Below are 22,533 nucleotides of genomic sequence, written 5' to 3'. Positions count from 1 at the left end.
GATCATAAAACTTTAAACAGTTTCCATGTACCAGCTTTGTAGAAAACGGACGAGGGGATGAGGGACGGCGGCAGTCAAGGGGGGGTTAAATACTTCCAGGATGAAGTCATGCTGTTGGTGTCATTGGCCTTATGCTGTGCTTTCCAGTCTGGCCCTCGTTCTACTCATTGATTTAATTTCCATTGCCTTCCATTGGATGCGGTCGGGTTTGATGCTGGATGCTCCGGTCCCTTAAAGCACAACTGAATTGTTAACGTATGGCAAAACCTAAGAAGAAGTACAGAACAAACAACTAGGTCCTAATAATGTTAACCAGACTCTTAAGAGGCATTGGTGGGCTGGTGGATATGTTGAGAATGCAGCCTTGAGTTAAGTCTCCATGACCAGTGAGAAGATCTGGCAACCCTTATTGTCGGGATCATAGGGCAAAAACAGGGATGGTTCCCCTGCTCCGAGCTATAGCTTTGGAGGAGTTAACTAACCTTCAGTCAAACACTAACGCAGCATTGCAGCGGTTTGTCTGTTTCAACATTACAACAACGTGAGCAGCCCAGCTCTAGGCTAATGCCCTCTATTCTTGATTGAAGGTCCTTAAAGAGAACACAGCTGTTGAGCACAAGGTTTTCGGAGCAAAGGTCATCTAAACGTTTGGGGTCAAGGTCAAGTCTGAGGTTCCTTAAGTAGCAACCGGTCAATTTGGGTGTTTGATGCTTTTTTTTCCTTCACTGGTGAAGTCATCGAGGGAGAGTGACAAGATTTGTGTTGACTGACACTTCCAGGACATGCTGGGAGCCACAGAGACTAGAGGAGTCATTAGTCTGCGGATCGAACAGGCCTCGGAACATCAGACGAACATGCAAACAACAGCAACAGAGGGACGCAAACAACAAAGCTCTTTGGCATCTGAGGTCTGTGAGCCATCTGCACTGGTAAAAGTGTTAGATGTTCTGATCTTTTCCTCTGGGTTGAGTTATGTTCAATTACCGCAAACATCCTGGGTTGCAAAACCTTGGGTTCTGCATCTCTCTATCCTACAAAGAGATTCTGCACTTTGGTAAAAAACATGATTTCTTACAGACTAATTCTTCAAACTTCAGAAGTAAAAGGTTAACGCTGGTCTGTTAAATAAAGAAATAAAGTGCTGTGGAATTGCCTTCTGCCTAATACGAGCCGCTACGAGCAAGAGTCAATAGCGTTGGTATGCTGCACTGTGCTGAACTATACACAGTAGGGACTTGCACTCATCTCAGATTAAGCCTCTTTGTGACAGCCCGTTGACAGATGTGCCTACGAGCATTAATGGTGTGCTTGGGCTACTCCTCTCTTCATCTCCTCCTTTCCTCCCCCCCTTCCCTCCCGTGGAAGAAGGAGCCAGAAACATCCCTGGCTCCATCGCTCGTCCAGGCCAGCCTGTCGTAAATCACCTCCATCTTCTCTCAACCAGGAGGCCGGGCGTCCTTTTATAGCCACGCCAAGGACACTTTCTCCCATTTATGGCTTCTCAAAGGCACCGTACGAGGGCCCGCTCAGCGTCCCGTGAAGGTGATAGAGCTGAAGGAGGCGAGGGAGGCGACAGCCATGCGTTATCCAGCCAGCCCCCCCCCCCTCCTCCTCCTCCTCACGGCACCGCAGAACACTGCCCCTCCGTCCTGACCTCGCACCATCAGTGCCAACCTGTGCCTAGCCTCTGCCAAGTATACACTCCTCTGTGTACGTTGGAGGAGCGACTGTCATATACACTCGGATTTATGGTTCAGTGATCGACACACACCCACACCTCACTGAATGTGGCACATCTGGCCTGTCTCAGCCTGCCTCCTTTGAAGAAAGTACTCATGTCTCCTCAACTAGGCCATTGGGAAGAGAGAGAGAGAGGATAGAGAGAGAGGGAGGGAGAGAGAGAGAGAGAGAGGACAGAGAGAGAGAGAGGATAGAGAGAGAGAGAGAGAGAGAGGGAGGGGGAGTGAGAGAGAGAGAGAGGATAGAGAGAGAGAGAGAGACAGAGGATAGAGAGAGAGAGAGAGAGGGCGAGAGAGAGAGAGAGGGGGAGTGAGAGAGAGAAAGAGAGAGAGAGAGAGGTAGGGGAAGTGAGAGAGAGAGGTAGGGGGAGTGAGAGAGAGAGAGGAGAGAGAGAGAGAGAGGGAGGGGGAGTGAGAGAGAGAGAGAGAGGGAGGGAGGGAGAGTGAGAGAGAGAGAGGATAGAGAGAGAGAGAGGGAGGGGGAGTGAGAGAGAGAGAGAGGGAGGGAGGGAGAGTGAGAGAGAGAGAGGATAGAGAGAGAGAGAGAGAGAGAGAGAGAGAGAGAGAGAGAGAGAGAGAGAGAGGAGGGAGGGAGAGACGGTTGTCGAAGATTCCCGATAAGGAGTCGCCGCATTCTTGATAGTTCACCAGTTCCATCATGCAGATGCAGAGACGGGGATTTGCCTGTGTTTACTCAGAGAAGAACACGCTCACTCACAGCTGCGCTCCAAATAAACACCCATATACTGTACATTTAACAGAGGAGGAAATATAACATATCTAATCTGAACAAGTAACAGCTTTTAACGCATTCCTCCGGGTTGTGTGTCCTCTAGGGTCGGCTAGGGTGAGCCAATCCATAAGGTGGACTGAATACAGCTAACTCTCTCTCTCTCTCTCTCACACACACACACACACACACACACACACACACACACACACGATGATGACTACTTCTCATCTCTCCTTTGTGAGACTGTGGTGGGTGGACCTTGGACCCCCTAAAGTATTTCCGTCAACGGGGGACGGGCGATATCGCTTAATCATATGACCTGCAGTAGATGCAGTGGCGGGAAACACTGCACAGACACACACATACACACACACACACACACACACACACACACTGCACCTCAGTTCGGATGATGCAGTGTGAGTCTCAACTTCTAAAGGAATAAAGCTCCCACACACACACACACACACACACGATGATGACTAACTCCTCATCTGCCATGATGTCACATGATGATTTGGTTTCATTCCTTGCAGATGTTGTTGAGGACTAAAGCTCATTAAGTGTTGGGAAGTAATCAGGCCTAATACACTGAGGGTCTTGGCTCTCAGCTCAGCGTGCAAAGTGCTGAGGCGAGGTGGGCGGCCATATAAAGACACACAGCCACTAAATGGCAGCCTAGTGGTGGCCGGGCGGATGGCATGTGGTAACAACAGACAACAGGAACTGTTCGAGACGTCTAACTGTTATGAGAAAGACATCGTGCCCTGCCACGGACGGTACTAGATGTTGCTGCGGTGCAGCGTTCCAGCAGTCACCACTCTCTGGTTGGTAGTGTTTTGAGCATGGCAACTTGGTCCAGGGCCTTGTTTGAGATCTGTTGTATATCACTCGGCGGGACAACCACATGGCTTCAATGTGATGGCTCAATTAAGACAACTTGCTTGGTGTGCAACGCAAGAACAACCAAAAAAGGACAGGGCTTAAAGCCACAACACTCTAGAGGAACGCCCATCCATTACACCGCATGTAAACATGTGCAGACAGAGAAGCGTAAATCCAGGAGAGAATATGAGGAATGGAAGATGACATGGAATATACTACTGGAGTGAATGATCACCATCGATTATTCAGAGCGATGTCGTCGGTCCCATAGATGTGGTTCTGGCAGGACACAGAGCACAAACTAGCAAACCAAACATGTTTGGTTGTTCTGTGGAATTGATCAAGCAGCTTCATGATGAAACGTGTTCATTCTTACTGTTCAGTAAAGGTCCTGTATATATTTTATAGCTTTAAAATAGTGCTATAGAAATGATAAATCGGTAGTGGTGAAAGAATGAGATGAGATCATAAGAAGAACGTTCATTGAAGAGTGTTGTATTGGTCCAAACAAAGCTTTTTTTCCAAAATCTGGTGTTCGGTATTCACATTCCTATTCACATGTTGTTTGTTCACAAGAACTTCTAGATCTAGAATGTTCGAGAGGTTTGTTGACAGCCGTAACTAGGCAACGCACGATTCAGTCTGAGCCGAAGTCACGTGTGAACTGAAGAGGAAGTGGAGGGAAGGGACTTTTTTGACAAGTTATTTATTTGACAAATTAAATTGTTTACAAAAAGTTCTGTCATCACTTTCATAGCGTTTCCAGCATTTCCAACCACATTTCCAACCACACAACCACACTCAGTGGTGCTGGACAAATACTCTTAAGACATTTATTATATATAGCAATTTATGACGGTTTTATGACGGTATTGACAAATACTAGGGATGCACCGAAGGTTCGGCCACCGAATGTATTCGGCCGAATAATAGCAAAAAAAGCACATTCGGTATTCGGCCAAATGTGATTTATTAATTACTCTGACGGTCGTATTTCCTACAAGCGTTGCACTCGGTGGATTTATGTCATTTCTAACTGCAATTGTGGCGACGGCGGTATTTATCCCTAACCCTGGTGGCGCTGTACTGCAAATAAGCTTATATATATATTAGCTTTCGTGTTTGCTAGCGAAATAGTAATGCACGTAAAGACAAAACAGGGAACCAGCCGACCAGCCAGCAACATGTTGCGGCCTGGCCTTGCGCCAAAACATCCTGGAAGTCACATTAGTGGGCTTGCTGTTTCATTATCAGAATGACAAGTTGAGCCTATACTAGCGTTACTCAGTGCTACTTTTAATGTAGCCTATTATTTGCAAAGTGATCCGTTTTGAAGTCTATCAGGGTTTTCAATCCCTGAAAAGTTATATTGATCAGACAGTCAACAATAGGTTTTGGACTGACATGGTACTACTGTCATTAACAAGGACTAACAAACGTTCTCTGTCATAACACCTAATTTTGTGCCAGGAAAAACCCTGAGTAGACGTTTTTTGATGATGCGATCAAACAGTGCAATGCTGTTCTTATTTATTTTCAGTTATTGTGCTTTGTTGGTATAGCCTAATATCTGTTGGAATGTTCCATAAAAGTGATCAATAAAAGTGTTCACAATTGTTTTATTTGAAAAGCATGAATAAAAAGGAAAATGTATTTAGTTTATACAATGGTACAAAAATAAATGAAAAACTGCCGGTACGCGTTCGGTATTCGGACAAATATTTCCTTAAATTCGGCTTCGGCCAAGTTTTATTTGGTGCATCCCTAACAAATACCATAGATATTTACAGTATGACCGTATAACCACCCAACCCTAACATGCATATGTCTGGTACTATTAGAAAACGTAGCACATGCAGACTTCTGACATTTGCAAACACACGTTTGATACCGTTCGTCATTTCATTCTATGCATCACAATGAGCCCTTCTTCTGATCTCTACCTCCACCAGCCTCCCCTGGATCCACCATGGTGCCTCTCAGTAGAAACTAGGCCACGGGCCTCCATACAGTATGTCTCTCATAGGCCTGTACGCAGGGTGAAATTACACACTCCACACTGTAGAAATCCTCCTTGTCCTACATTCTTCTCCACAAATGCCTCTGTTAACCATATAGGCTATCCTATGATTTAGTCATTAGCCACATCCCAACATAACCATTACTGTGTGTATGAATTCATAATACACATCCCATTACCAGTTATATCAAAACCACTGCAATTTGTACTAAAACTTGCAATTTGTGCCTCCTCCTCCTCTTTGCACTGCTTGATGTGACTTGCTTGTTGGTTTTGGAGGCCTTGTTCGACAAAATATAGCAAGCTTTCATCTTTATATCTGGCTTCCATTTACTTAACAAGTGAAATTGTTTTGTCTACCTGACAGATACTCTTCTGTTGGTGCCAGTGTTCTGAACTCTTCTCTTGTCGTGTGTTGCCAGTTTTGGCTAGGGGGGATAGTCATGCCTATAACACTGGGGTGAAGTGCCTTAAAAGATAGGCAGGCAGGCTGGCACACTGTAGGCTAGGTGTGCCATTAAAATGATTAACCCAGTGCTAACACGGGAATGTTAGTCACACATGGGAGGAGTTGGTAGACAGCCTCGTCCTGCATCATGACTGCATTCCAGTCAATCAGTCCCGTATGAACTGTGTCTCTCTCACACACACAGTGTGTTGCAGTGCGGCCTCCTCCTCCTCCTCTTGCTGTAGGCTTGGGTGCAGGGGACAAGCCCTGGCTGACTCACACACACTAGGCACAACATCCTCTGCAGTAGGAACATGACTGTGAGGTGATGATGAAGCGGTGAATCGACAGGAATCACGCACCCGAACATCTGCGTCAGACACACTCAACGTCAATAAAAGAGAGACAGGTGAGGAGGAGTTTCCTCAGGGTATATAGCTATACGACGACGACACAACATGACACGCCATCTTTCTGAAACCAGAAGAGAGCCAATGAGGACAAGAGAAAGGTGTAACAAAAAGGGAGTGGAGTAAAGTGCAACCACATTCAGCCACAAACCTACTTTCCACAGACGTTATGCCAGAGTACCCATGGAGAGGACAAACGTAATTACCTTGTAATAAGCTAGTAATTACTTTTAATGACTTTGGAGATTGATTTAACACCTTTATAATGCGTTGGCCTATGTCCAAATACAAACTGACTGACTGAAAGAACACCCAAGATGTAGCCTACGCGACAGGATGAGAGGAAGAAAGAGAGACACTGAGAGAGAGAGAGAGAAAGAAAGGAAGATTGGATATGAGACAGAAGACTTTAGGAACACATTGCCTCCCGCAGGGGGGCCCAGCACAGAGGATTGAGTTTCAGCCGTTTACCAACAAAGCGGCCGCGGAGGAAGCCTTGCGCCCCTCACAATAACACCGAAGCACCTGGCCACCCCCACACAGGAAACGTGAGGTCACTTCCCCTGATTCAGAACTCACAGACACACTCCGGCTGCCAGGCACGTGGCCCCACAGACTACTGAAGTGTTTCTGCCTGAGAGAGATTGTTGCGGGAAACGAGGGTTGGGGGGTCTGAGGAGGATATGCATAAAGGAAGGCTCGCTTCTGAGGTAATGATTGACAGTTCCTTGAACTGGACCAATTGTTTAATGGTCTGAGAAATGTAAACATAGCCTGCATAGCCACACTGACAGGCTAATTAACACATCTGTCTTAAGTGTGACGTCCATCCTTACCAATATCCTCCTCAGCCTCAGTGTTGTTTCTCCCCCCGATATGTGAGAAGTGTACAGTACCAGTGAGAACCAGTACAAACAGGAGCAGCAGACAGCAAGAAGTAGCTAACAGGTTCCAGCATCCCCATCATCAACACAATGAGTTCAGATTCAGATTCAGATTCAGATAACGTTTATTGCCATTATGCATACACATATAGGAATTTGCTTCGGCATTACAGTAAGTGCGTTTATACTTGTAACGCCATAACAGCCATGGACGGCGCCATCTTGGAGAAAGAAAGAGACAAGCCTGTCTGTCACTCCATGAAAACTCCAGTCCCTAAGCAGCACCTGCAACCACTTGACTGTGTGTGGCGGCTTCACAATCATCAATGGCCAGGGTTGGCCAAAGATGGCATCCCCCCCAAACCCACCCACCACTACCAGTCCAACTCATTAGGGTCACCCAGAAGTTTTAAAGTTGGCATCGGTCCAACACCCTTCGCTAGGCTAACCTTCAGAATACACACAGAGACCTCTGAAGAATGCGACCGTGGTCAAGGCTGGCTGGAGAGGTGCCGGTCGAACGCCACCGAGGGGCGAGGGGAGAACAAGGCAAACACATACACGACACACCCCATAAGCTCTGTCAGGACAGGAATTCCAGACACTAAATATCACAGAAAAGATGACGACTTTTGGCTTTTTATTGCTCTCTTTTTGCTCATTATGGTGAGAAACTGTGAAACAGTCAGTGTAAGAATAACAGACTGGTCTTGTTGGCACAGCAGGACAAGTCAGACACCCAGCTTCTTCTTCATGGTAAGATGTTGCTGTGGTGGTGGGCCAGTGAGAGGAAAAAAAGGCTATTTCTGTTGTTTCAGAGCTGAGGAGAGCACAGCTTTTAGTCTACTACCACTACTACTGTTCATGTACTGTACTGCATCATCAATCATCACTGACCGTGTGATGACATTGAGAGAAGTCAGCAAAGCTTTTGATTTGTTTCCAAATCAATCTTGATCATTCTAATCTAATTTAGCCTAAATAGTGTATCAAAAATAGAATGTTTATAACCCGACAACACAAAAAGAATGACACATCTTGTTTGATCTCAATAGAATTTGATTTAAAATATTAAATTAGGCCTACATTGAAATTAGATTAGTTACATTGGATCAATGGTGCCATACCCGGAGGACGATCTCCTTTGAAGCGTACGGCACTTTGTCAAACTTCTGACACCAAAGTGAGAGAGGTTAAGAGGGCCGACACAGCTATTTCAATGATATGATTTACTTCTCCAGTGACACTAGCACTCGGTGCTCCCTCTTCCCTTGGGTTTTACATGAGACAGCAAAGGAAATAGAGCCACAGGTGAGACATGACCTCACCTGAGAATGACCCGCAAAAAACTGTCTTCTACTGTGCACATGCATAGAATCACGTCTTCATATTTAAATGGTGACTGTACTCACACAAACCCAAACACAGACCCGCCCATCTCAAACACACATTGCCACATCCCTGTTTCCCCATTGAGAACTACCTACTCAGCCATGTGGACTTTGACCCTTAAGGCCCTACCCACGCCTGTGCAAGGATGCTAAATGCATGTGTCAGAACTGTCTCTGGGTTAGATATCAAGGCAGAGGAAGGTGGTAAGGATTACTACATCCCACTAGGAGATCCCCCTCCCTCTATCCTTCCCCTCCTCCCTCTGTCTCTTTACACTCGCTCCAACTCCTCTTCCCGCATGGCTCCCTCTGTTTTCTCCTCCTGTTCTCTGTGTGTGTAATTACTGAGGTGATAAGTGTCAAGAATCTTCATATTTCCCCTCAGCGTAACTGGAGTATGATGATCGGGGGTAGGTAGTGCAGGAACGCTTGGTGGGACAGTCAGGGAGACTCTCCAATTTGCTCCAACTTACTCGCTCAATTTGTATCATACCCTATCATTGGAGTTATTGGTTGAAATGTGTTTTAACAATGACTTAGGTCTATTACTATCTATTCAAAAGGTGTGTCATGGATAGATCAGTGGACACCATAAAAGTAATAGATGTTAGGTAACCTCTCATAGTGTATGGGGCCAATGCACCAGGCCTGACACAGACACATTCAGAGGCTTGGGTGGGTGGGTGACATTGGCATAGTGTGAAGTAGTGTGAACAGTAGACACTTACTTTGAGATGATCTATTTTTTAACTCTCTTTCAGCCTTTTGTGCTTGATAACAAAAGCCGACCTCCTATTATGTCAATACTGTTACTGCCCTTCAATACGTAAATGTGCTTATTCTCATTTTCCAATTGCGCTCAAGTTAGGGTTTCAAGGTTTAAGCCTAGTCCTGGAATAAATCACACTTCCAATGTAAGATCTCCATTGAATATGCTTTATAGTTTGGGACTAAGTTTAAGCCTTGTCTGTGAAACCGGCCCGTTGTGACATATCAGTGTCATTGACACAACTGGTGAAAAGTTAAAGTTTCCTCGAATTGTCTTCAAAAGTTTAGCGACACATCCTAAACCCGGCTGATTATTTCTCCTTCATTCATTCCAGAATGTCGCTGATCGTTTCCTCCGGGAACTCTTTATCATTCAAACTTTCCATCAGGCTACTGAAAAGTTGCAATGCAACAATAACATTTCGATGAATTGTAAATTACTATAAGCATTCAACAGTTAGTAAATCGCTTTAAAAAGTCATTGTGGTTCAAATGCATCACTGTGCAACGAAATTTCTGCAACATTTCTGTACTTTGCATTTTTCATTGTGAATATTGAGAGACAATGCAACAATTTCATTTGCACAACGACTCCGTTATGTATCAGATTAAAAAGGTAATAATGTTGCGCGTCTTACCCTGTGTGATGTCTGCAGTTGAATGCACCTTGGCGACGAAGCCCTTCACCTCGCCTAGCGCTGTGTCCCCAGACATTTGTCTGTCTGTCTGTCTGCCTGTCTGTCTGTCTGTCTGTCTGTCTGTCTGCCGGACGCACGGACGCTACTCCACTGGTGCAGATCAACGTTGCCTAACTACTGTTCAACTTTTTCTTTCTCACTGTACTCAAACCCTCTCTCTCATTGACGTGCAGACTGATATGCTCCAGCCCTGTCGGCTCACTGGGGTTGTATCCTACTGAGGAGGTTCAGTGGTGAGTCACAAGATCCCGCCCCGATGGAGTGGAAAAAAAGTCCAAAAAACTTCCCAAACCAACTTGTTGTAACCATCAGGACAGGACAGTAACAACTTGTTGTAACCATCAGGACAGGACAGTGCTGCTTTGGGTTATGAACGAGTCTCTCTGCTGAACACAGAGATAACTTTCTGTCTCTGTCTGTCACCTGACAAAGGATTATCAATAGACAGACTGTAGTATAAGTTGACAGTGATAAGGTTGTGTTTGTTGAAGATAGAGAGTTCTGTTCTCACACCTTGATAAGAAGAACAGTTGGGGCTTGCTTGTGAAAGTTGTGATTTTCAAGGTTAGTTAAACCAAACGTGTGGTTGGACAAATAATTTAGGATTTTTTAGGTTACTTCTGTCTTCTACTTGAAACAACACAGAGGAATGGTTGTAGACTGGAAATGCCTTTAAAATGTATAATGTGTCAATAGGCCTATGTGAATAGCCTATAAACATTGTATTTAGGCTACAGGGTAGGCTACCTGTTGATAATGCAGCAACTTTAGGGGACGTAGCCACAGCAGGATTTGAACCCACAACCCTCCGTCACATCAATCCAACACCTAAACTAAAAGCCATTCTGTGTCTAAACTTCTTAAGGGGGTCTCTACTCTACTCCCCTCTTTTGAAAAGTACCCCGAGATGTAATAATCCCCCCCATTTGTGACACCAATGCAGCTAAGTTTTGGGGTTGCTGTATATGACATAGGCTACTGTATACATACAGCTACCAGTATACCAAATAGGCCATTTTGCCAGCCAATTCTTCACTCCTGTGCCTGTCTGTTCTTTCCATTCTCCCAATCCAGGCATGATCTAGCAAGCACTCTTTGCCCTGGTATGCGTAATCAAGTCTCACTTCCTTTTAGCACAATTTGTCCGGTATGTTTCACTCCTCTTTTCACTCGTCTTATCTTGACAATGTGAGTCAGCGAGAAGGAGCGAACATCAACAGCTGCTGTTTGTCTCTGGGGAGGGAGAAATGTAATACCTGATCACCTGGGATAGAGAATAGAGTACTAGACGACCAGACGTTAATCAGCAAGCAGCCTTGAGCCTTGTGTGAAACACAACGTTGACGCAAGCAACCACCACCCAACACCATAGTATTATTCTGAAGTGGTGCCTTTTGATCATGACATCTCACTCAAAATGCCTAGCTCGCCATTTGGCATGGTGATTTGCTCAGTCAGTCCACATTTTACACACACACACACACACACACACACACACACACACACACACACACACACACACACACACACACACACACACCTGGATAAGAGTGTAGAGACAGTTGACATGTAAAAAGTCTGTGGTTTGCAAAAGGAGCATTTAAAAAGGAATAGTTTTGAGTACTAGGCTACTTTTGGTGAAAAGGTCTTCAGAAGCTTTTAAAAGAAAAATAGTTTGGAGTGCTGCCTCAGAAGCATGAAAGTACACTAGTAGATCAAAAACTAGATACAGTTTAGTTGACGAGTAATTTTAAAAGCATATCTCAAACACTGGGTGGAAATCTTGACATTTAATAAGTCTTGAAACCTGATTTAAACAAAGATAATCCTGCTGAAGAAAAAGCCTGCGTGGGATTTCTCTCTAAAGCATTCTCATGTCAGCTATGGAACTTTGTGGAACACTTGGCATGATGTTTTTTTTTGCTCTCCTCATGGAAAATAAATAAGTTGTGTTACAAAACCACGGGATGTTTAACATATCTCCAGGCATGTGAGTCTCCTCACCGTTACAAGGCAAGGCAGGACAATTGGAAGAGTGTGGTCTCTGATACTGTCCCGACCCCTCCCACTCTCCTCACTCCCCTAATTATAAATTCTAATTTTACACACTGAGGCGTAGGCTTGTCGGGCCTGCACAACAAATTAGAGGATAGAAGCCGCTCTATTCATCATGGGAGAAATAGCGTGATGAGGCCTGTGACTGGCCTCTTCTTCCCAGAGGAGTTGAGATCCATACTACAGTATCCCTGACACACAGAACATGCAACATCAGCTCTGTCTCAGCTCTGGAGAAAAGAGCATAGAGATTAATAGAAGAAGCCCACCTGGATGAAGAGGAGGATAGAGCATAATCATGTAATGTTCCCTAATGTTAATTCTGTTTCGAAATGTAGACTACACATGTACAGTTGTGAGCAACACTCCAAAAATAGCCTATATTGGTGATCTGATCTGCACTGTATCATGTGATTACCGTTACATGTGATTAGAGGAGTCAAGAGGACATTTATATTTTGGACACTAGGGTAAGGTTGGAAGTGCAACTCAAGTCTGACTTGATCCAGGTGACTTTCATGTTGTGTCTAATGAAACAAATTGTACATGTAATGCAATCTACTATATATAGATGTTACGGTACATGTGGGAATACGGTACATGTGGGAAAACTAGGGTTAGGGTTAGGTGCTACGTCGACTTGGTACATGCTGGCATGTCTAACCCTAACCCTAACCCTAACCGTAGCACCCTAGCACCTAACCCTAGTTTTCCCACATGTACCGTAACATATACATATACATATATCTCCCCTAGCTCATGATAAACAACCTCATGATACACAGCCTTAGATCTGCTATAAGCCTAAATGTGTTTTCCGTAATAGGAAAACGGGTGCCAAAATGGGGTAGCCTATCAGTTAAGTTGCTTAAGAAGAACTGCTTGCCTGAACCCCCATCTCCCCCCCCTCACCCAACCTCTCCATAATAAAAACAGGTAATCCCGTAATATGCACCACAAACTCAAGCAGAGAAAATAAGCACCAGGCTTTAACACTTTAATTGTCAACGGTTTACGCTTTTACAGGAATTTGAGTGGGGGTGAGAAGAATCCCATCCAGGGGTGTACTGCTGCTGGCTCTCGAGGAACAGAGGAAGAGACTGGGGGAGGTAGAACGTGGGATGTTGTGTCCAGTGGTGGACTCAGACTGTTTGAAGGGCAGGGGGGGGCGAAAAGAAAAAAAGGGCACCTACTGCACAACATGGGACCCCATCAGTGCACATGGTCAAGTTTAGACCATTGGAGGGGCACCAATAGGGCACATCCTCTCATTTTCGCCACTCAAAAGGGCATTTTTGCAACTCAAAGGGGCACTTAAGCGAGGCGGTCGCCCCCCCTGCCCCCCCCAGTTCTTGTGTCCCATCACTAGGCTTGGTTCTTAAATGTTTTGGATGCAGTTAGTTAGGGGGACTAGAGGGAGGAACTCCTGCAGAGAGAACCTAGTTTGACGGGGTCAGTCCGCCTTCTGCAGCGGAGCCCCACAGCCGTGGTCAGGGGAGACATACCAGAGTCCTGAGCTCAGCCAACGTCCAGCAGGGTTATGTCACCGGTGTTATTTTTACAGGGTCGTATTAAAAAGCAAACAGCCCATAGATCTGCCTACACAGAGGCATTCCTCTGTCCCTGACCCCTAACGGATCCTTCACCTCATGTCCTTCCACTCTCGCATCTGCTTGTTATGAAGAATCACTGACATCCAATGTACTATTCACCCCCTCACAGTCCCGTACCCGTAACAGGCATTGTTTCCATAATGATGATGATGAATAATCATAGGAATTAGGCTGTAGTAGTAAAAAGATGGCTGGGTAATTTAGAAATGCAGACAAATTTAACCCATAAATCCTGACTACTGTCTGTGTTTTGGTAATTAAACTCATGTTAGTGGGGGAGTTATGACATGACCGCAGGGCCCGGCTAGGATCAGGGTCATTAGAGACATCAGACTGATAAACATGTTGGTGACATAATGTAGGAAACAGTGATCCCATTCAGGGTTGTTTCATCACCCGCAGAAACATTCTGCATGCTGGGCAAAATCTCACACATATGAAACAAATTCTTTGTGGTCATGGGGGATAGTAAGAAAAAAAAAAGAGCTGGCTAATGGAATATCGCTCTTCCTCCTTGGGCTTTTTCCCCTCCAACATTCCCAGAGAGTATCGGGGAGTCTGGGGGAGATTAGGGACCTGGTGCCACTGTGGCTTCAGTCTCGTCCCCTTGTCGGGACACTGCGTCAGGAAGTGGAGAGAGCCGTTGTTCCTCGAGGGAGGGTAGTGACCCCCTCATCCTCCCCGCAGCAAACTGTGACCATGACATGAAACCACTTCACTGAGAAGAACTATGCCTGTCTTTAAAAACGTGACAGAGCCCTACTACAGTATGTGAATTGTATCTTATACACACAACAATAACTCTGTTGGTGCAAGAGCGATGATGGGGTTATGTGTGTTATTTCTAACATGGTCCTGTTTTGACTCCATGCTCCACATGTTTGGACACATTAAAGGACCCTTTCCCTAAATTGTCCATGTTATGGGCCAGCTGGTGAAACGTGGGAGTGAGGTGGAGAGAAGTCAGTAAAATCGACTCAGGTGTCCACCGATACACCGAGACATTTCGTGAGCTTAGAATGATAAGGTTCTATCTCCGTTTAGGGCAGTTCAGAGATATTGAGCGTCAAAGTTTTTACATTCCATTATGTTTTGTGAGATGGAACCTTTGTATTTTATGAATTACTAACTAAAAAATGTCAACATCTTTAAAAAATAACGTCACACAGGCATTAATAAACACCTAATGGATCAGATTATGTAAAAAAACTACATTTTGACAAAAATAGAGATAGAACCTTATAATTCTAACGTCACGATGTGATGATGCAACTGATTAAAGGTCATATAAAGACCATGTGACCTTTGCATGACCTTATTAGGTCATTATTAGGTCAGTAGGCCTACTAGGAGCACAGTGACTAAAAGCAGTTTTCCCTAATTCCATAGAAACTTCAAGGGATAACACGTCTAATGGATCAGGATGCAATGATGAGTATTACAACTGTCACCAGTGATAAAGAGAATACCGTATGATGACACAAGAAGACCCACACAAAGCCTAGCAGTGTCTCGAGACGCCCTCTGTACCTGTATTCTGTTACCACAGCACCGTGACTTGAAAATACATTGCCAAACTAGGTAGGCCCCTCGACCAGGGGGACACGTGTGAAGGACCTGTCTGTAACTGTTACAATGTGGGCAACACTGCCATCTGCCGGTTATTGCAAATATTGCAATTCGGTCTTTTATTTTATTTCCTCTTGTGGTCAATTCCAATGTATCTAAATAATATATTAGGCATACCTGAAGGTATGTTTATGTACTATCTTGAATAAAGAAATAAAAAATGGCTACACAGATGACCACAGAAACTGTTGGAGAAGAAGTTGCGAATCTGCTGATAGAAATGTCGAGATAGGCTCCTCCTCCTACAGTCACCCACGTGTCAAAGCACCGGAAGCATCTGGACCAGAAGAGGGATTTTGTCACGTGTTTGTGTGTTGTGTTGTCAGTAGATTAACACACATTCACATTTATAACCCAACAAACCACAGCTAAAGATAGCAGCTAAACTTTTATTTTCACTTCAGTCATCAGTGATCTCAGACAGTTCTCAAGATGTCTTCGTTTCGAAAAGCCCTGAAATCACGACAGAAAAACCACAAAGAAAGATCCCAGGTGAGACACAGACACAGCTAGCTTAGTTTAGCTAGGAAAGCTAGCTGATCACTTTGACTCACAGTGTGAGAATCAGCTATTGTACTACTACAGTTTTAGAATCAGCCAATAACTCTATTCTAAGTGCCTATTTATACATTTATATATGTTTACAGTATTATTATAGTATTATAACGCCACTGACCTCGTGTCTTTTAGCTTGCTTTTATAGTTGTTTTTATTTTCTTAAGATTGTTGTCTTTATTTGCACTTGACACCACGGACCTCATTGTCTCTTAGCTTGTTTTATAGCATTTTCGCTTTTTAATTGTCTAGTGTGTAATATTTGTGATATGTTATGTGTATATGTTTGTGAATATGTGAATGTGTTTTCTGTTTTTGCACCTTCAGAAGAACCACTACAATTTCATTGTATAGGCAACTGTACAAGGACACTAAAGTCTATTCTATTCTATTCTATCTGTATCTCACTTATTACCAAGCATTATTGTGTGAATGTTTCAGCCACTGTGTGTTAAGTTATCTTAATCTTGATCTGTGTTGTGCCATGTTGTGTCATCCAGCCTGGTTTCAGGAATCATTTGGGACTTCTGGAGAAGAAGAAGGATTATAAACTCCGTGCAGAGTAAGTAGCCTTGCTATAACCTTCACTATGACTATCTCCAACGATAAATACTGTTGATTGGCTCCACATGTGTCTGTGCATTATTATCACCAAGTTGTGATGAACCCTAGCCATCGAATTCACAGTATTATGTATGACCACTAAAACAGTTCATTTCACTGAAGATTATAACACCCCGTTCGCAAAATAGTGCTTGTCAGGTTGTCAGATGAAACTGATATTGATAATTATACAACAGTTAGTTCCGACCAAGTCATTTGATTGGACAAGAGGCATTCCATGAGTGCTGATATACAGTATAACAGCACTGGGACTTTTAACTATAGGTATCACTCCGCCGCACAGATGTTCTACTAAATGACCGTTAATTAGACTACATGTTTGTGTTCAGGTTAATTAGACTACATGTTTGTGTTCAGGTTAATTAGACTACATGTTTGTCTTCAGGTTACTAGGCAACAGTCCATTTGAAGTTCAGTTGCGGAACTATTTTTTGTTTATTTTTATGATTAAATAAACAAACAAATCATAATCTGTTGTCGCTTATTACTGTTTACTGCTGATATTCAGTATAACACACTCCCTCTCGTGTGATATTGCTTAATTCAACTTTGTCTTGGACATTTTTTCAGTGACTTCCATAAGAAGCAGAACACCCTCGCCGCTCTGCGCAAGAAAGCTTTGGACAAGAACCCGGATGAGTTCTACTACAATATGATCAGCTCGCATCTGAAGGTGACTCATTGGTTCATGACTTTTATTTTGAAAATGTCATATTTCTAAATGATGGTACACTATATGGACAAAAGTACTGGGACACCCGAACGTCACACCCATATGAACTTCTCATTCCAAAACCACGGGCATTAATAAGGAGTTGGTCCCACCGTTGCTGCTATAACAGCTTCCACTATTCTGGGAAGACTTTCTACTAGATTTTAGAATACGGTTGCGGGGATTTGTTCCCATTCAGCCACAAGAGCATTACTGAGGTCAGGCACTGATGTTAGGGTGAGAAGGACTGGCTCGCAGTCGGTGTTCCAATTCATCCCAAAGTTGTTGGATGGGGGTTGAGGTCAGAGCTCTGTGTGCAGGCCAGTCAAGTTGTCCCAGACCAAACATGGTAAACCAGCATGTCATTATGGACCTCACTTTGTGTATGGGGGGCATTGTCATGCTGAAACTGGAAAGGGCCTTCCCAAAACTGTTGCCACAAAGTTTGACGCATACATACAATTCTCTAGAATCGCATTGTATGCTGTAGCATTAAGATTTCCCGTCACTGGAACTAAGGGGCCTAGCCCCAAACCATGAAAACAGCCCCAGACGATAATTGTGTCCACATACTTTTGTCCATATAGCCTAGTAGTGTATGTAGGAGACATGTGATTGAGTTGATTTGGGATCTTTCCAGTCAGACATTAACAATTCCTCCATCTTGTCCTGTTGTTGTGTGAAAGGATGGAGTGCATGTGGCGAATAAGCACAAAGGAGAGGTGGACACCACCGACGAACAGAGGAAGGTGATGAGAACACAGGACATCAAATATGTAGAGATGAAGAGGGTTTCAGAAGTCAAGGTAAGTGGTTCAGATAGCTGCTCTTTGAGGTAGGCTACCTCTCAATGGAATGGTCTGTTCAGTGTTTGGTCCATTCACCCTCAGGCTTATTAATGAATAGCTGAATTAGCAATGCTTTGCTGCGTAGTAGTGAACTATTAACAAGCAGGAGCCTCGGCAAAATTCCATTGTAAGCGAGCCGTTCCAAGCCGGAGCCTCTGCAAAGCAATGTGGTCGTCTGCACTGTTTGGTTTCATTTAAGCAATATCACCGGAGAGGGAGTGTGTTATACTGAATATCAGCACGGCTGTGAGCACGACCTCGAGTGTGATATTGCTTTTATACAACAGTTCTACAGCGCGATTTATTAGTTAACAGTAATAAGTGACAACAGATTATGATTTGTTTGTTTATTTAATCATACAAATAAACCAAAAATAGTTCCGCAACTGAACTTCAAATGGACTGTTGCCTAGTAACCTGAACACAAACATGTAGTCTAATTAACCTGAACACAAACATGTCGTCTAATTAACGGTCATTTAGTAGAACATCTGTGCGGCGGAGTGATACATATAGTTAAAAGTCCCAGTGCTGTTATACTGTATATCAGCACTCATGGAATGCCTCTTGTCCAATCAAATTACTTGGTCGGAACTAACTGTTGTATAATAATGAATAGCTGAATTAGCAATGCTTTGCTGCGTAGTAGTGAACTATTACTACAAGCAGGAGCTACTCGGCAAAATTCCATTGTAAGCGAGCCGTTCCAAGCAGGAGCCTCTGCAAAGCAATGTGGTCATCCGGACTGTTTGGTTTCATGTATTATGCCATAAGCTGCCTTGGAGTGAAAGATGCAGACTCGGTTGTTTATAATAGCCTATTTGTTGAACTTGTTTGCTCAGTTCGCTGTCTGAAATGTGTAGCTAGTGGTAAACGCACAGTTGTGAAGGTGTAAATGTTTCTTTAAAAAAAAATTTGCCCACAGAAAATTGAGAGGTTGAAATCGGGGCTCCATCTCCTGGATGCTGACAGCAAACAGAGGAACAAGCACTCCTTCTTCATGGACTCAAAGAAAGAAGGTAGAGGATTATAGTGACAAAGACATAAATTGTGTAGCGTTTTGTTGTTGTTTGTTGTCTAATGTTAAGTTGCCTTCAGCTCTACTGTCTGTATTGAATATTGTCGGCCATTATTAGCTCCCACTTTTACCATGCAAACACATCAGACACGCATTGATTTGAAGGGAATATATTCCTGTTTGAAGTTGCATCAAGGTTTGTAGACTTGCCCTGAAGATGTTCAGAAAATAGCAGATCTTGCTCTTAATAAGAATAATAATAATAAGAATAATAATAACTTTATTTGTATAGCACTTTACACCAAAGTGCTTTACAATAGATAAGCAACAATTTAAAACAGCTATTTCAATTTAAAAACACACATAATTTCACAGCACAAATACGATAGGTAAACAACAATTTAAAACAATTTAAAAACAACTATTTAAATTAAAAAAACACACATCATTTCACAGCACAAATCCACAGGCTATGACACATAGACAACAGAAAACAGGTGGGTCTTTAACCTGGTTTTGAACACTTTCACTGAGCATGCCTGTCTGATGTCCAATGGAAGAAGGTTCCAGAGAGTTGGTGCACGGAAGGAAAACGCACGCTCACCGATTGTCTCTTGCTTGTGTCCCGTCAGTGGAGGCGTTTGACCTGGCCACCCACCTGAACACGGCCCCCCAGCTGGTGCACAGAGCGTACAACAGGCCCACCCTGCACACGCTGGAGACCACCAGCATCCGGGGGGCTCTGGAGCCTCGCCTTATTAAGGTCAGTGAAACGTACATCTCATCACCCAGACAACTCATCACATTCTAGGTAGGAAAGACGTGACACGGACACTTCCTTCCTTATTGATGACATGGCAGCGTCAGTCCTGCTTCATACGGAGCCCCCCTGGGGTCACATGGTAGATATTTTTTTTTTAATGTGTGAATCCGTTCCCTCGGTTTAGTAATTCGTTAGGTTTAGGGTTATGGTTAGGGTTAGGGTTATGGTTAGGGTTAGGGTTAGGCCCTACGAGCCAGAACGATCGCAAGGATTCTAACCCTAACCCTAATCCTTGCGATCGTTCTGGCTCGTAGGGCCTAACCCTAACCCTAACCCTAACAAATTACTAAACCGAGGGAACGGATTACAAAACCGAGGGAACGAATTACGCCCATCAAATATTTATTTTCTACCATGTGACCCCAGGGGGGCTCCGTAGCTTCAAGCCAAAAAGGGATGGATAGAAATGGCCACCCTGCTCCTCTGCAGTGGCTCTCATCTGAAACCAATGTGGGGTGTACCGGTACTATTATCCAAACCATCTCACTTTTCCTGTGTATGATAATGCTATATAATGGATTTAGTTATAGCCTTTGAGATGTGATTATTCAGGTTTGATCGCCTTCCATTACGTGTGGTGATGGATGTTTGTATGTCCCCCCCCCCTCACTTGTAGAAGTTGTCTAAGCAAAGGTCGCACGAGTATAAGATCCTGACCCAGAGGATCGACCGGGAGAAGAAGTTGTTCGTCATCGGCCAGAAGATCCAGACCCGCAAAGACCTGCAGGTGAGAGACAGACAGCTGCGCTCCCAGAAAGGCAGAGAAGGTCCTAGAAGGCAGAGAAGGTCCTTAAAGACAGAGAAGGTCCCAGAAGGCTCTGATTTGGGCTCTTAGCATTGGATGAACTGTGGCTCAGCTGGTAGAGCTGACAACGCTTAGGTTGTGGGTTCGATTCCCGCTGGGATATATACAGAATAATGTGGCACTTACCTGGTACTGCAGTGGAAGTCGCTTTGGATAAAAGCCTCAGCTAAATGGCGTATATTATCTCAACAATAGTTTTTATTGTTGTGGTGTTTTAGGGGTTTTGTCTAGTCTGAAGTAGGGCTGCAACGATTAGTCGACATAATCGACGACGTCGATCATAAAAACTCGTCGACGTAGAATTTTAGTGTCGACGCATCGTATAAAAAATAAATAAATAAATAAATAAATAAATTTAAAAAGCACCCGGGAGCCATGCAAGAATCAGCTGGGTAAGTTTAAGCTAACGTTGTTAGCCAACTGGCTAACGTTATATTGTTAGGGTCGTAATGTTTATGTTAGCTTTACTGTTACATGTTGGAAAACAACGTCTCATGGACAGGGCTGTACATGCTATGAGCGTTTGTGCTATTAATTTATTTGCCCTGTGGCACGCGTGTGACAGACAGAGGCGCTTGTATGTAACGTTACGTAGCAGGGGTTTTCCATGTTGAAGCCAGGAGAACACGAGATGAAATGAAGTGAGGGGTGGTCGCTATTAAAATACCAGGTAGTCATGGTGGATGATCATGAATGATGCTTGATAAGTGAATGCTATTTCAATTATGTTGAGTCCGGGTGACATTCACAGGTGTGCAGACTTGAGAAGGTGAGGTACAACATGCACTGGAGCCCGCGGCCACTGCCGCGGCCACACGACTAATCGGAAAAATAATCGACAGATTAGTCGACTACCAAAATAATCGTTAGTTGCAGCCCTAGTCTGAAGGCGAATCGACACCCTTTGGTGTTCAAAACAAATTCCGTCATCGTTCATACGCTCTGATTCACTGTCCCAAAAAGTTCAGTCCCGTGTTAAAAACAAGTGATTTGAATGGGATACTTACTGCTAGTGAGAGATTAGCCTGCCTGTTGTCTGCGCTACAGATGTGTGTGTCTTCTGTCCCTCTGCCCAGGATAAGACCAAGAAGGTGAAGGTGAAGAAGGAGACGGTCCACTCTGCAGCCGTCTACCAGTTTGAGACCAAGAGGAAGCGCTGAGGATAACGGCCCCTAACGCACAGGAAACGCATCATCAGCCTGCTGCCACCTCTATGGCTCGTCACCCATGGACAATAAAACGGGCCGTTTCTACTCCCCCAACGCCCAACTGCGATGATTGTGAACAAGTTGATGTGGATATGGATTAACATTCTCCTGTTCAACTGTTGTTGCAGCAATAGTGTTATTGTACATTTTTATCAAAGCAAATACGTTTGGTTTTTCTATTAAATAAATTGTTTTGATCTCCGAAACGGCAATCAGTTATTTCGTTACAGTACATCTCATGTTATGAAAGGTGAGTGTTTTTGGTAAAGATTTTTTTATATTATTACTTTTTTTTGTTTAACCAATAGATGGCACTAGTGTACCTCATCAACAGCCATTTGAATCAGGGAAGAGGGCCTATGGCAGGTGCTATGGAGCACATTGACGCTTGCCCGCTTTCATTTCATTTCTTTTCTAGACTCAAGGTTAGTTATGTTTTTATCTACATAGTCCGTATTTAAAACATTGCAATTATGACTCGTATTTTGTGATTCTTCTAGCCCATCCTAACTTTGTTATCCCAGTTGGTAGAATTGTCATTGTAATTCAGAGTTTGAATCTTGTCTATACAAAATACAATAATCGTGTATTTTACACCTTATTGGTCAGTATGTCCAATCAAAAATGTTTTTTGAGGAAAGTTTTCCGAATACCATTTTACAGTCTT

The 22,533-nt window shown here is 43.9% G+C and overlaps 1 protein-coding gene across 2 annotated transcripts; it reads left to right on the top strand.

Annotated features, from left to right (window-relative positions):
- The first annotated feature begins 15,585 nt into the window (after window positions 1-15,585).
- utp11 (UTP11 small subunit processome component) lies at window positions 15,586-22,066 on the top strand. Of its 2 annotated transcripts, none has more exons than XM_080540286.1 (8): window positions 15,586-15,765; window positions 16,329-16,390; window positions 17,023-17,125; window positions 17,851-17,970; window positions 18,938-19,031; window positions 19,663-19,793; window positions 20,470-20,580; window positions 21,741-22,066. In XM_080540286.1, exons 1-8 carry the CDS (start codon window positions 15,706-15,708, stop codon window positions 21,816-21,818), a joined length of 759 nt encoding a protein of 252 aa, XP_080396412.1. In that variant the 5' UTR covers window positions 15,586-15,705; the 3' UTR covers window positions 21,819-22,066. The 2 variants fall into 2 exon arrangements, with proteins under 2 accessions (XP_080396412.1, XP_080396411.1); XM_080540285.1 differs by having other exon boundaries at window positions 21,735-22,066.
- The last annotated feature ends 467 nt before the right edge of the window (window positions 22,067-22,533 follow it).

Source organism: Nansenia antarctica (genome assembly GCF_963989245.1).
Source record: "Nansenia antarctica genome assembly, chromosome: 10".
In the NCBI taxonomy this organism is placed as follows: domain Eukaryota; kingdom Metazoa; phylum Chordata; class Actinopteri; order Argentiniformes; family Microstomatidae; genus Nansenia; species Nansenia antarctica.
This window is presented reverse-complemented; position numbering and strand designations above follow the sequence as displayed.

Bases quoted from the DNA above. Each gene is read 5' to 3' on its own strand.
- utp11 (XM_080540285.1), top strand. From the start codon at position 15,706: ATGTCTTCGTTTCGAAAAGCCCTGAAATCACGACAGAAAAACCACAAA. The intron at 15,766-16,328 runs GTGAGACACAGA...TGTGTCATCCAG, and splicing joins ACCACAAAGAAAGATCCCAG to CCTGGTTTCAGGAATCATTT. The intron at 17,126-17,850 runs GTGACTCATTGG...GTTGTGTGAAAG, and splicing joins TGATCAGCTCGCATCTGAAG to GATGGAGTGCATGTGGCGAA.